This window comes from Heterocephalus glaber, unplaced genomic scaffold (genome assembly GCF_053883595.1).
Source record: "Heterocephalus glaber isolate CG9 unplaced genomic scaffold, H.glaber_assembly_v1.0 deba00001553, whole genome shotgun sequence".
NCBI classification, from domain to species: Eukaryota; Metazoa; Chordata; class Mammalia; order Rodentia; family Bathyergidae; genus Heterocephalus; species Heterocephalus glaber.
In genome coordinates this window covers 29,794,783-29,808,504 of record NW_028258344.1, presented here as the reverse complement: position 1 = coordinate 29,808,504, position 13,722 = coordinate 29,794,783, and the positions used below count along the sequence as shown (strand labels likewise).

General features: G+C 36.1%; 1 protein-coding gene across 7 annotated transcripts in view; it reads right to left on the bottom strand.

The window, feature by feature from the left end:
- The window catches only part of Wwp1 (WW domain containing E3 ubiquitin protein ligase 1), a 106,543-nt gene that overhangs the window by 40,344 nt on the left and 52,477 nt on the right, over positions 1-13,722 (bottom strand). For all 7 annotated transcript variants that reach the window (XM_087190553.1, XM_021255968.2, XM_087190554.1 and 4 more), the window contains one exon: positions 3,117-3,447. In XM_087190553.1, the coding sequence (XP_087046679.1) occupies positions 3,117-3,447 (331 nt within the window). The remainder of the gene's footprint in view (positions 1-3,116; positions 3,448-13,722) is intronic.

The following is a 13,722-nucleotide window of genomic DNA, read 5'->3' as shown; positions in this document are numbered from 1 at the left end:
CCTAGAATCATTTGTTAAAGAGGAAATCTTTTCTTCAATGTTTATTTTTGGTTCCTTTGTCAAAGATCAGACGGCTGAAGGTGCCTAGGAATGTTTCTGGATCCTCTATTCTGTTTCATTGCTGTGCATGTCTGTTTTTGTGCCAGTACCACGCTGTTTTTAACTACCATAGCTTTGTAATATATCTTGAAATCCAGTATTATATGCTTCCTGATTTGTTGCCCAGGATTGCTTTTGCTATTCTGGGACTCTTCTAGTTCTATATAAATTTTAGGATTTTTTTTTAGTTCTATGAAGAATGTTATTTGTATTTTGATTTGGACTCCATTAAATCTATGTATCATTTTAGGTAACATGGCCATTGTGACAAAATTGGCTCTGCCTATCCAGAACAGTGGATGGCTTTCCATTTTCCGATGTGCTCTTTTATCTTTTTCAGAATACTGCAGTTTTTGTTATAGAGGTCTTTCACTTCCTTGGTTAGGTTAATTCCTATATGCTTAATTTTTTTTTTAAACTATTGTGAATGGGAATGCTTTCCTGATTTCTTCAGTGGGTTCCTTGTTGGTGTACAGGAATGTTACTGATTTTTGTTTGTTAATTTTGTATTCTGCTACTTTGCTGAATTTAACAATCACGTCATTTCTAAAAACAGTTTGATTTCTTCCTTTCCTATATGTATTCCATTTATTTCTTTTTCTTGCTCTAGTTAAACTTTCCAAGTATTATATTGAACAGGAGTGGTCAGACTGAATATTCTTGTCTTGTTCCTGTTTTCAGAGGAAATACTTTCCGTTTTTCCCCATTTAGAATGATATTGGAATATAAGTTTTTGATATAGTTTCTTATAATCCTCTCAATTTCAATGGTGTACCTTCTGATTTTACCTTTTTTAGTTCTAACTGTAACCATATGGGTTTTTTCTTTCCTTCTTTTGGTAAACTTGGCTAAGCATTTATCAATCTTGTACAGCTTTTCAAAGAAACAACTCTGATTCACTGATCCTTTATATTCAAATGCTGATCATAACCTATTAATAGGTTGCAACTTATGATCTAAAAAACACTCATCGAAATTACTGTAAGTTTTCCCAGCAGAAAAGATCATAAATAGTGGCAACAGGCATGCCGAAGCATTTATTTGGCTCCACATAATTAAGCTTATGTAATTACTGTTTTAAACCAGAATGCCTGCTTTCTGCATAATAAAACAACCTGGCTGCTATCTTAACTCCTTAATTCCTAATTTGTCCATGATCACTGTAGGTATGGTCTTCATAAACTAAAAATATGATTATGTCATTGCTTTTTTTGTGTGGGTGGCAATACAGCAGATTAAACCCAGGGCCTTCACACTGAGCCACATCCTCAACCCTTTTTTATTTTTGAGACTGGGTCTCATTATAATTGCCCAAGCTGGGCTTGAACTTGCAATCCTCCAGCCTCAGCTTCCCAGCGTGCTGTGATTATAGGTGTGTGCCACCATAGCTGGCTTTAAAATTCTGTAGTGTTTATCCATCACTTTTCAGGAAAAACTCCTCCTAAACCTTTGGCAAACATACAAAATTCTTCAGAGGACTGTTCATTCTTCAGCATTATATTCCTTGCTTCTGAAAATGCTGAATAACAAAATACTAATTCCTGAGTTCAGTATACTCATTTCAAGGATGCTAGAAATATCAATATGCAGTTCATTCTCAGAAGAGCCTCCATTACTTGTTTTGCTAACTTCTACTCTTCTTTCAGAAACCCACTTAGGAGTTATTCTTTGACATCAACAGCATAAGTTATTCCACTTCTCTACTCTATGCATGTTCCTTTTTTCCTTCCCCACAGCATTCTAAACGTACTGCTGGCACAACTTTAACTGAACTGTAGTATAGTCACTGACTGTTTACCCCTCATTAGACAATAAGGTTCTTTCACATCTGCATCAGAGTAACCAGCACAAGGAAGAATGGGGATAAATGACTAAATTGTCAAACATAGGAGACACAAGACAAGAGATTTCTCAGGGGGAAGTGGAAGATAACATAGGGTCTGAAGTATCTGGTGGAAATAGAAGAGAGGATCCCCATAAAGAGCTGAAAATAAGCTTAGAGAAAGGTGTGACCTAGACATATATACAGATTTAACTGCTGAAGTGACACAGAATACAAGATCTACCCGGGTAAGCACATACAGCAGAAAGCCAAAGGCTGAAACCACAACAAGGTCATAGGTATGATCAGATGAGACAGTAAAGACCACTGAGAAAAACCATTCCAAAACTAAGAAGGAAGTATGAACAGTTATTGTGATGAGAAAATGAAGGCCATTAGAGACTAGAGATCTCTAGGCAGTTTCAACAGCTACGAGTGAACATTCTGACTACTGCAAGATGCATTTAAAGTACTTTGTCTACGCTCTCATGACAGCACTTTCAAACTATACTGAATATAGACGTTTTCAAGTCTAAACCTATACATAAGCTTCTTAAAGGCAGAAACAATGAATGATTAACTATTAGTAGTAGTATCAGTGGCAACCAGCACCAAAAAATAGGTAAGTAAATATGGAAGAGATGACCAAAAGGGATTCACATACAGAATACTCTATCAAGAAAATCACAAGGATCTAAATAATTTCAGAGGGAAACTTACAGAAGGTTAAGAAAAACTAAGCAGCAATAAAAACCCACATTTGTACTAGAGCCAATCGTAGGCTTAGGTTACTATTCTCAGCACTCAATATTAACTGAGGAAGGAATGGTCAGCTGTTCTCAAGTGTCAGGGCTATAAAGCAGATCATACGGGAAGCTAGAGAATTGTGGTTATTACACAGAATACCGTGGTCACTTTAGCTAAAAAGTAAAAATCAAATCAAGAGTCTTAATAAATTAACAGATCAGCTTTTTCTTTTCCCTTTATATTATATGTACATCAACTAGATGAGCAATTGCTTTTAGTTCCAAAAGTATTTGTGTTGGAACAAATAAACAGTAAGAATCATATTCCAATTTAGGTTTCCAATTTCTGAACAACAGAAATATTTCATATACATATTCAATAGTCATGTATCATCAAAAAATTGCTACTTAAATAGAAGTCAAATGCTCAAAAAGAATTTTTAACATACCCTGATGGCAAAGATTCTGTGTTGGTATTTCCAGATTGCTGTCGTATAGATTCCATACACCCATCTGGATGCCTAATTTTGTCAAAAGCAGCATTACTTCCAGAATTAGAGGAGTCAGGGTCTAATATGCTCCTAGCTTCAGATTCCAGTTCTGCACTGGAGGAAGGAACACTTTCACTGTGTTCTGAGGAAGCCACTATCTGTTGAATGGGAGGATCTTCTATGGTAGCACTAGGGCAATTTGAAGTTAAAGTGGTTTCTTCAGATGCTACAGGAATATCCATGGCGGAAGCATTATCAGTTGGTGCAGATGAGGATGATTCTCCATTAACTGAAAAGGCAAAATTAATAAGATGACCCATGAAGTAACAACAAAGTGCCCAATTACCCAACCAATGAACTACACTTCTTCAGAGCCTAATTCAGACTGAACAGTGCACAAATACTGAACATAAAATAGGACAGAAATTATATTCCTCATAGTTCATATTTTAGGGATAAATATATAAATGGCAAAATTATATAATTTTATTTATATATTTATAATTGTATAACATTTACTTATTTATATATTATATATTCATAACATATAATATGCTTATTATATATTTATACATACTTTTATATTTACACACATATATAAATAACCTTAACTTCAGGAACAAGAAGCCAGCCATTTGGAGAACAAATGCTTTTCTTCAATTCTTGAGAGAATCCACTTGAGTAATATTAAATTTTAAAATGATCCCTTTCAGTGTCCCTTTTTATATATAAATGGTAGCTAATAAGGTTTTAAAAAATTTTTGTCTAGTAGGAAATACACAATGGTGTTAATCACAGGGGACCACAAAAACATGCAGGAACTTGTTCTATAGTTCCTGAAGAAATAACCCATCACTGAAACCCAGTGCCAGTTTTCTTAATTTTCATTTTAAGTTAACTGATGCATTTCAACTATACATCACTATAAAAATGAGTCAAATTATAAGTGCAAGGAAAGAACAGATTATTGAACAAAACCTATAGAAGATTTCACATCAAAGTTCTAATGAAAACAATAGAGGGAGACAGAATTAGACTGAGGGAATCTTCAGGTAATTTTTTAAAAGAAAGAACAAGATTTAAATGATAGAAAGTGAGAAAGGTATACTACCAAAGGGACCAAATGGTGTGTGAGAAGCTACAGAATAAATCAAGCACTGTACCAAACATGGAGGAGAGAATGGCTGGGGGAGTGGTTTAAAAAAACCAACAAAAAAATATTTACAGAACTACCTCATACCCAACACTGTTACATATCATGGAGAAACAAAGAGACTATGCAGAGAATTCTATGCTGAATTCTCAATTCTTCATGATATTCACTTACAAATACTGTTTCATTTAATTTTTATTCCTTCATGATGTGAAATTAATTCCTACGAAAGGACTATCAATAGTAGTTCCTAGGAAAAACAACAACAAGAACAAAACACACTAAATAAAGAAAGACGTAATTCAGGAAAGATATAATCCAGTCCAAGAAGAAATAGTCATAAACTCTTGGGCATACTAAAACACAGCACATGAAACACAAACTGTTAGAAGAAGAAAATCAAATATAAAATTTTACTAGTCAATCCAGGCAAAATTTCTCTTCCAAATGTATTATGTAACATTAACAGCAAATGCTTTCAGCAATTCTCTTGCCTATCTTTACCACTCTACCCTGCTCCTCTGTATCTTGCCTGCACTATGGCTATAGCTTCCTAATTGGGCTCCCTACCTCCCTTCCTGTTCAACTATAACCTATTCCAACAGCAGCTGACGTAATCCTTTGAACAGATCTTTTCACTCCCCTTAATCAGGGTATGTTTAATCAACATACAAATGGTGTCCTATTGCAAATGGAATAACTACTAATGTCTTTAACACAGCTCTGACAAAGATTCTATACAGGCCAGTTCACAGCTACATCTAACTTCTCAAGAGGGTTGTCTTTTTGCTCCTTGAGCAGAAAAACTCTTCCCACTTCAGGAATATGCACTTACTGTTCCTATCGTCTCAGAATATTTCATGACTTGCTCTTTTTCATCATTTCCAGTTCACTCTCATCATGTATTCAGAAAGGCAGCCCTGCGTGTCTTATGTAATGCTGCACATATCCTGACATCTTACTCAATATTACATTTCTTTTTCTTCTCTTGCTCTGAAATAATTTACTTGTTCTGTTCATTTTTCATTAAGGCTGGAGTGTAAAAGCTTGGTGAAACTTTTTCACTATTGTATTCCTAATCATACTTAAACACTACATTTTTAGAGAAGCTGACATGTACAAAAAACAAAAGAGTTCAGATTCCACCGCTACCAGGGCAAAGTAGGTAAGCCAATCCCAGGGCCCAGGAGGAGGCTCCCCGGCTGCCATTCCACTACTCCCAGGGCAGAGGAGGTGAGTCAATCCCAGTGCACAGGAGGAGGCTCCCTGGCCGCCATTCCACCGCTCCTAGGACAGAGGAGGTGAGCCAACCCCAGCACCCAGGAGGAGGCTCCCCAGCTGGCATTCCACCACTCCCAGGGCAGAGGAGGTGAGCCAATCCCAGCGCCCAGGAAGAGGCTGCCCAGCTGCCATTCCACTGTTCCCAGGACAGAGGAGGTGAGCCAATCCCAGTGCCCAGGAGGAGGCTGCCTGGCTGGCATTCCACCACTCTCAGGGCAGAGGAGGTGAGCTGCGCAGGCGCCAGCAGCATCCCCCCACCCCATGGAAATGAGAAGACATGTAAACAAGCCTCAAAAACAGACTTCTAGATCACCTACAGCAACCCCAAAGAGAAACGAGATGGAACAATCTGATACTCAACCACCTAGACTCCCTGAACTGGCAACAAAAGAGAATCTGGAAAAAATGAAATCAGAAATAATTTCTCACATAACAGCAGAGATTGTGCCCATAGTGTAAGACAGGATTAATAAATCTAGAGAGGATACAGATAAAAAAATAGAGGAGCTGAGGAACATGATGGAGTCCCAACATAGGAAACAAATGGAATCCATACAACAGACGCAAACAGATTTCCAGGAGATTAAAAACTCCATTGAAAGTCTACACAGCAGAATGAATCAATGTGAGGATAGAATTTCAGATATAGAAGATAAGATTGCAATTAGTAACCAGGAAAAGAAAAATTGCTTTAAAATTGTAAGGGACACCAAGAAATCAATCCAGCAGCTGCTAGATGATACAAAGAAGAATAACATAAGACTGATCAGAGTCAATGAAGAAACAGGAGAGAGTGCAGAACACATAAAAAAATCTGTTCACAGAAGTGATGGCAGAAAACTTCCCAAGCAGGGGAAAAGAACCTGACATAAAGATAAGGGAGGCATACAGGATTCCAACTAGCCTTGATCAAAAAAAAAAATCTACACATAGGCATATAATAGTTAGGATTCCAGGAACCCAACAGAAGAACAAAATTCTACAAGCAGTGAGAGAAAAGAAACAAATCACATGCAAAGGAAAGTCCATCAGAATTATAGCAGACTTCTCAATACAAACCCTCAAGGCAAGAAGAGCTTGGAGTGATGTATTTCAAGCCCTAAAGGAAAACAGCCTCCAACCCAGATTGATGTACCCTGCAAAACTATCTTTCAAAACTGATGGAGAAGTAAGATACTTTCATGATGAAGAGCACCTAGGAATTTCAAGAATACCAAACCAGCACTCCAAAAAATTTTAGACAATATCCTAGGAAAAGACAATGAGAATCACAACCCCAGGAAGCCCACCAGAATGAATCCATTGGGCATGACAAATTAAACACAAAGGGGGAGAATCCAACAAAAAGTCATGACAAGGCTTTTAAAACTTTTTAACTTCACCTTCCCTAATGAGTGTATATAACTCAATCTTGTTATTGTACTGATTAGTATTTTTCTGATTCTAGTGTTGCACACCTTTCCTTGTGCTATACTGGCTATTTACTATCTTCTTGTGTCTACTTTTTAATTGGGTTGTCTATTAATGAGCTGTAAGACTTCTTTATAAATTCTGGTCATAGGTGATATGCATTGTAAATATGGTCTGTTTAAGGACTACTTTTCATTTTCTTAACGATGTCATTTAAAGTTCTAAATTTTGATGGAATCTCATTTATCAATTTTTTTCTTTTATACATCATGTTTTTGGTATCCTAGGAAGTTCTTGCCTACCGTAAATTCATAAACGTTTTCTCTTATAATTTCTTCTTAAAGTTTTATAGTTTTAGTCTTTCATATTAAGGTTCATAGATCCTTTCAAGTTATTTTTATGTATGGAAATAAAGGGTTGAGGTCAATTTTTTATATACGGATACCAGGTGTTCTAGTGCCATTTGCTGAAAACACTATCTCTTCCTCAGCTCTTGAACTGAGTTTATATTCTATAAAATGTTAATGTTAAATAATCTTTCAAAACTCAGTGGACCATATATATATGGTTCTATTTGTAGTTTTTCTATTTTATTCCAATGATATATATGTCTTTTCTTACACCAAAACTGCCTTGATTACTGTAGCTTTAGAAGAAGTCTTAAAATTAGGTACTAAACATCTTCCAACAGTGTTTTTTTTTCATTTTACTTTTCTAGGTCCTTTGAACTACTACATAACTTTTAAATTTCAATATCCAATTCTTCATTTATAGCAAGTATGCATAGACCTGAATTTTTATATAAACCTTGTTTTCTAATCCTGCTAAATTCAAATACAAGTTCTAGGGGCTCCTAGAGATTTCTTAGTATTTTCTCTGTAGATGATCATTTCATCTACATATAAAGATTTTGCTTCTACCTTCCCAATCCTATCCTAATTGTGTCATTTTATTGCCAGACTATTTTGGTGTGGCCTACGTTTCAAAGTTTAATGGACAGATAAAGAGTAAGCATATCTTCCCTTGTTCCCCACCTTAAGAAGAAAGCATTGTATCTTCTCCATTCATATAAGGTGTTTTTGTTGGAAGTATGGAGTATATGTCTTTAATTTGCTGAGAAGGTTCTGTTCTACTTCTAGTCTCCTGATAGCTTTTACCATGAACAGCTCTAGAATTTAATCCAATACTTTTTCTCCAACTAGTGACAGGATCATATATGGCTTTTTCCTTTCCTCTGTTAAAATGATGACTTTTGGAGGTGGATCTTCCAATGCTGAACCAACACTGCCATCCCTGTAATAAAACCACTGTCTACATCCTGCCAGATCTGACTTCTAATAGTTTGTTTTGTTAACCAAATTTCTATCTATGTTCATACTTTTTTCTTCTATTATCTTTATCCAGTTTTAGGATTAGTACAGTGTTGATTTTCTAAAATGAGGGGAGAAGTGTTCCTTCGTTTTTCTGCTTTAAATGTTTGATATAATGTATCCGTTAAAATGTATATGAGCCTATTGTCATATAGGTAGGTTTTCAAGCTAGGAATATACTTTCTTTAATAGGTGCTATTCAAATTTTATATTTCCTCCAGAGTCAGTTTCATTAATTTGTCTTCCAAGGTACTTCTTAGAAGTTGTCAAATTTATTTCAAAAAAGATTTTTGTTATATACATTCTATATCCTTTTAAATTCTGTAAAATCTGTGATAATGTCCCCTAGATTTTGATATTGTAATTTAAAAAATGTATAATTGATATTGTGTAATAGGAAGAAAAGGTCTATAGGAGCAGGGGAAGTGGGAAGGGTAGGGGAAAGGAAAAAAGGGAAAAGAAAAAATATGAGAAAAGGAAAAAAATGGAAACAAAGTCTTTGCAAAAAGGGAAGGGTGGGGGAGGGAGGGAGGGCAGGGGAAGGGGAAAAAAATAAGAACCAAGATACTCATGTAATGGTACAAGATCCCAATGATGAATGTAACTGTATTTTATACCTAAAATGTACCAATAAACTTAATGGGGGAAAAAAAAAAGAATTCAGATTTCCCGTTGTACAATCAGGTGGGTATATTCTGACTATAATTCAATAAAGCTAAAAGCAAAATAAAATGTAACTTATTGAAATATTTGTTAAAAGTCTGGCAACCTGTTCCATACTTTTTAGATTATCTTATTTACTCCTCACAATACAATGTTCTGATGTAGACACCAGCATTATTCACATTTTATAGGTCAGAAAACCGATTCTTATATGTTCATTAAAATGATAATTTGCCTGTAACCCTAGCACTCTGGGAGGTTGAGACAGGTGGATTGAAAGTTTGAGCCCAGTCTAAATTTAGTGACTTAGTGAGACCCTGTCTCAAATTAAAAAAAGAAAAGAGAAAAGTCAAGAAAAAAAAAGGGCTGAGGATGTAATTGATTACAAAGGCCCTGGGGCTCAATCTCTAGTATTATCAAAAAAAAAAAAAAAAAAAAAGGCAATTTTCCCAGCTTAGAGGACAAAATAAAATACAATAAAATAAAATTACTGAGCTGAAGAAATAAAAATGAAATTACAAACTTTAGGGGAATTAATGATAATGAAAACTTACAGCAAATACAACTGGACATGCCAAAGTAGCAACCAAGGACATAAAGAATAGTAATAAATAACCTTAGAATTCTACTGGGAGGGGTGAGTACTGTGAAGAAACAATTGTAAAACCATTAGAACCAATCACTTGGAACTTAAGCATTTCAGCAAAATGACCAGACACAAGTTCAATATCAAGATTACATTCAAGATCTAGCTGAAGAAAACTAAATGCATTTCTAAGAGATAATGAATAAAGATATAAAACATCAATGTGTGAAAGATTTGATATTGTTAGAAAACAAAAATAACTAGGGGCCAGGGATGTAGCTCAGTGGCTCCGTGCTTGCCTAGCAAGTGCAAGCTCCTGAGTTTGATCTCTGGTACCGGAAAAGAAAAAAAAAATGTAAAAAAAAAATTAAAAATGAGTATTGGCAAACTGAATAAAGACCAATTAAAAAAATAAAATATTCATAATAGAACTAAATAGACATTTCTGAAACATGCATTCAAATGGCCGACAGATACATTAAAAATGCTTGTGTCATTGATCATCAGATAAATATAAATCAAAAAAATAATTTAACTTTCTTTAGAACATGAATGTTGGTAAGAATACAGAGCACAGAAACTTTCATTCCTTACTGGTGGAAATGTGAAACAATACTGTTGCCTTGGAAGACAGCTTGGCAGGTTTTTTTTTTACAAAACTAAACTCTTATATAATCCACCAATTCACTCCTCAATCCAAATGAGGTGAAAACTCACGTCCACACAAACGCCTGCACACAAATGTGTAGAGCAGCTTTATTCTGGAATGTTCTGAAATGAAGCAACCATGATGTTTCAACAAATGAATGGATAAACAAATTGTGTGGTTCATCCATACAGCAGATATCGGGCTAGGGCTGGGGATTTAGCTCAGTGGTTCTGTCGCCTGCCTCGCAAGTGCAAGGACCCGAGTTCGATCCCCAGAAACAACAACAACAACAAAAAAATCATACAGCAGTTATCAACCCGCAAGATACATGGAGGAATCTTAAATGCACACTATTAAGCAAAAAGAATCAATCTGAAAAAACTATATATTGTATTATAATTCCAACTATCTGACATTTTGGGAATGGCAAAACTATGGAGACAATAAAAAGATCAGTGGTTTCTAAGGCCTCAGGGGAAGAGATGAATAGATAAAGCACGGAAATTCTGGACCAGTCAAACTACCAGTATAATACTATCATGGTATGTACATGATAACAGGCATTTCTCAGAACCCGTACAACATGAAGAGACGGACTTAATGAAAACTAGGGACAATAATTTATCAATAATGGTTCGTTAGTTGTACCAAAGTAATGCAAAATGCTGACAATGGGAAATTCTGAATGGGTTAAGAGAAGCTCATGAGAATCTTGTACTATCTGTATAATTTTTCAGGAAATCGACAACTGTTCTAAAATATAAAATCTTTCAAATATAAAAAAACTAGCTGAGACCAATTACTTTCTTTCAATAATTCAATGCGTTTGTTATCCAATATTGTCAGAACTCTGTCAAGGTGCCACATACTTACCTTTAATCAAAGGGTTTATTGTTCATACACATCTGTGGTTCTCAAGTAGGGGAGACTCTGCCCCTCCAGAGACATTTAGTAATGCCTAGAGAACTGCTTTTCATGACTAAGTGGAAGGAGATGTTCCTGGCACCTCCTGGTCTGAAATACTCCTAAACATTCTACAAAGCACAGAATAGCCCCCTAAGATAAAGAACGACCCAAAATGTCAATAACACTGAGGTTGAGAAACTAATAATTCATATACCAAGACACCTGGCAGCATCCAGTGTGCAATATTTATGCAAAACATGTTTCTGTTGACAAATGGATATAAGAATGATTGAACAAACTTATACACATACACACACACACACACTCAAAAGGAAAGAGAAGGGAAGGAAGTGAAAGAAAATGGAAAAGAAAAAGAACAGGGCCATAAGCACATAGATCATGAAGGATTATGGAGATTCATATGTAAGTAAATAAAATATTATGTGATAGGTATGATAGAAGCTTATGCAAAATATCTCACCTCTTTCTCCACAAATATAAGACCATATCCCATAGCCATAAGACCACACATATCCTTTGACTTTTTCTCTTCAAAGGAACAGGGTCTTGGCATGTTGCTCAAGCTGGCCCCAAACTTAAGCAAACCTCATGCCTCAGTCTCCTGAATAGCTGGGACTACATATGTACACCACTAGACCTGGCTTGACTTCTTTAATAAAATGCATCCCAAACCTCATTTTCAGCTATTATGACTTTTGGGTTATAAGACACATCTCCCTAATCTCACATTTAATTTTGAGAAATTTCTCATAGATATTTTTGGGCAGTGGGTGTGGGGTGACAGGTTTTTCCACACAGCCCAGGCTGGAACTGAACCCATGATCCTCCCGCTCCCAGCTCTCAGGTGTTAGGATTGTGTGTGCCACCACACACAGCTTCTCATGGACTTTAAGATATGCCCATCTCACAGCACCAAGCAGCTGTTGTCATTCTAACAGTTCTTTCAAATAAAGTAGAGTAAGAATGGGCAACTGAAATGAATGGACATGTCTCAGAAGAAGAAGTACAAATGGTCCATATCTACATGGAAAAATGTTCAACATCTCTGGACATTACAGAAATGCAAATTAAAACATTGAGATTCTACCTTACACCAGCAAGAATGGCTAACATTAAGAAATCAAATAAGAGGGCTTTAGCCCTATTATCAAATAACGGAGATTTAGCCCAGCAATGTTGCCGCCTGCCTCGAAAGCGCGAGGTCCTGAGTTTGATCCCTGGTACCAAAAAAAAAAAAAAAAATGCCAGCAAGGCTTCAGAGAAAAAAGAACCCTTCCACACTACTGGTGAGAATGTAAGCTAGTACAACCACTATGGAAATCAATATGGAGAGTCCTCAGAAAAATACTTTTACTACTACTACTAAAAATAGAAATTCCATTTGACCCAGCTATTCCTTGTCTGGTTATCTTTCCAAGAGTTAAAGACATCATATTACAGTGATACTTATATATTCATGCTTATAGCAGCACAATTTATATTTATAATTCTTCAGAAACAAAAGGTAAGAAAAAACCAGCTGTGGTAGCATGAGCCTGTAATCCCAGCACCCAGGAGGCTGAGGCAGGAGGATTGTAAGTTTGAGGTGAATCTAGGATATATACCAATGCTAGACAGGGCTACACAGCAAAACCTTGTCTCATGGTGAATGATGGAACATGTGTAAGAGCAAGAGATTAAATTTATTTTCTCTTTTGTTTTTGTTTTTTTGTTTTGTTTTTTGAGTCAGGGTCTCACCATGTAGTTCAGGCTGGCCTTGAGCCCACTATGTTGCCCAGGCTGGCCTCAAACTTTCAGAGATCCTCCTGCCTTAGCCTCTTGCGTACTGGGATTATAGGCACATACCACCATGCTTAGCTGAGATCAGATTTCAAGACCGGAAACTGGGGGGCAACTCAGGGGTTCCAACATATGAACCTTTGAGGAACAAATCACATTTAACCACAGCAGCAGACCAGACATTAAAGAAATTATATGTTATACACAGATTATATACTGCCCTAGTCTCATCCCCAAAGCTCCAACAACAACTGATTTTAAAGTCCTTACTTTAAGAAAAAGAGTATCACTTTGTACCATCATCTTAAAAGGACAGGGACTATTCATTCCTTAAAAAGATACCTGAATTCATCCTCCTAGTAAGGAATGGGCAATCATACAGAAACACATCAGTTAAGTGGTTGCTACTAACAGAGTAGGTTCCGGAAGCTTTTGTAAACCAGTCATCGGAATGATGACTATTGGATTGTTTTGTCAGATGACTCCAACAATAGACAGAAGAAGTGAAAAGGTAGAGGAAGTATCATTGAAGCCAATTAATAGTACATAAAATTAGCATTACCCCTTTGAAACATTATATACAAACCACATACATCAAAGTGAACAGGGCTGGGGATTTAGCTCAGTGGTTCCATCGCTTGCCTTGCAAGCACAAGGACCCGAGTTCTATCCCCAGTACCAAAAAAAAAAAGAAAAAAGTGAGTAAGAAAACAGTACACGGCAGGGAGTCACAAAGCTGGATGTCA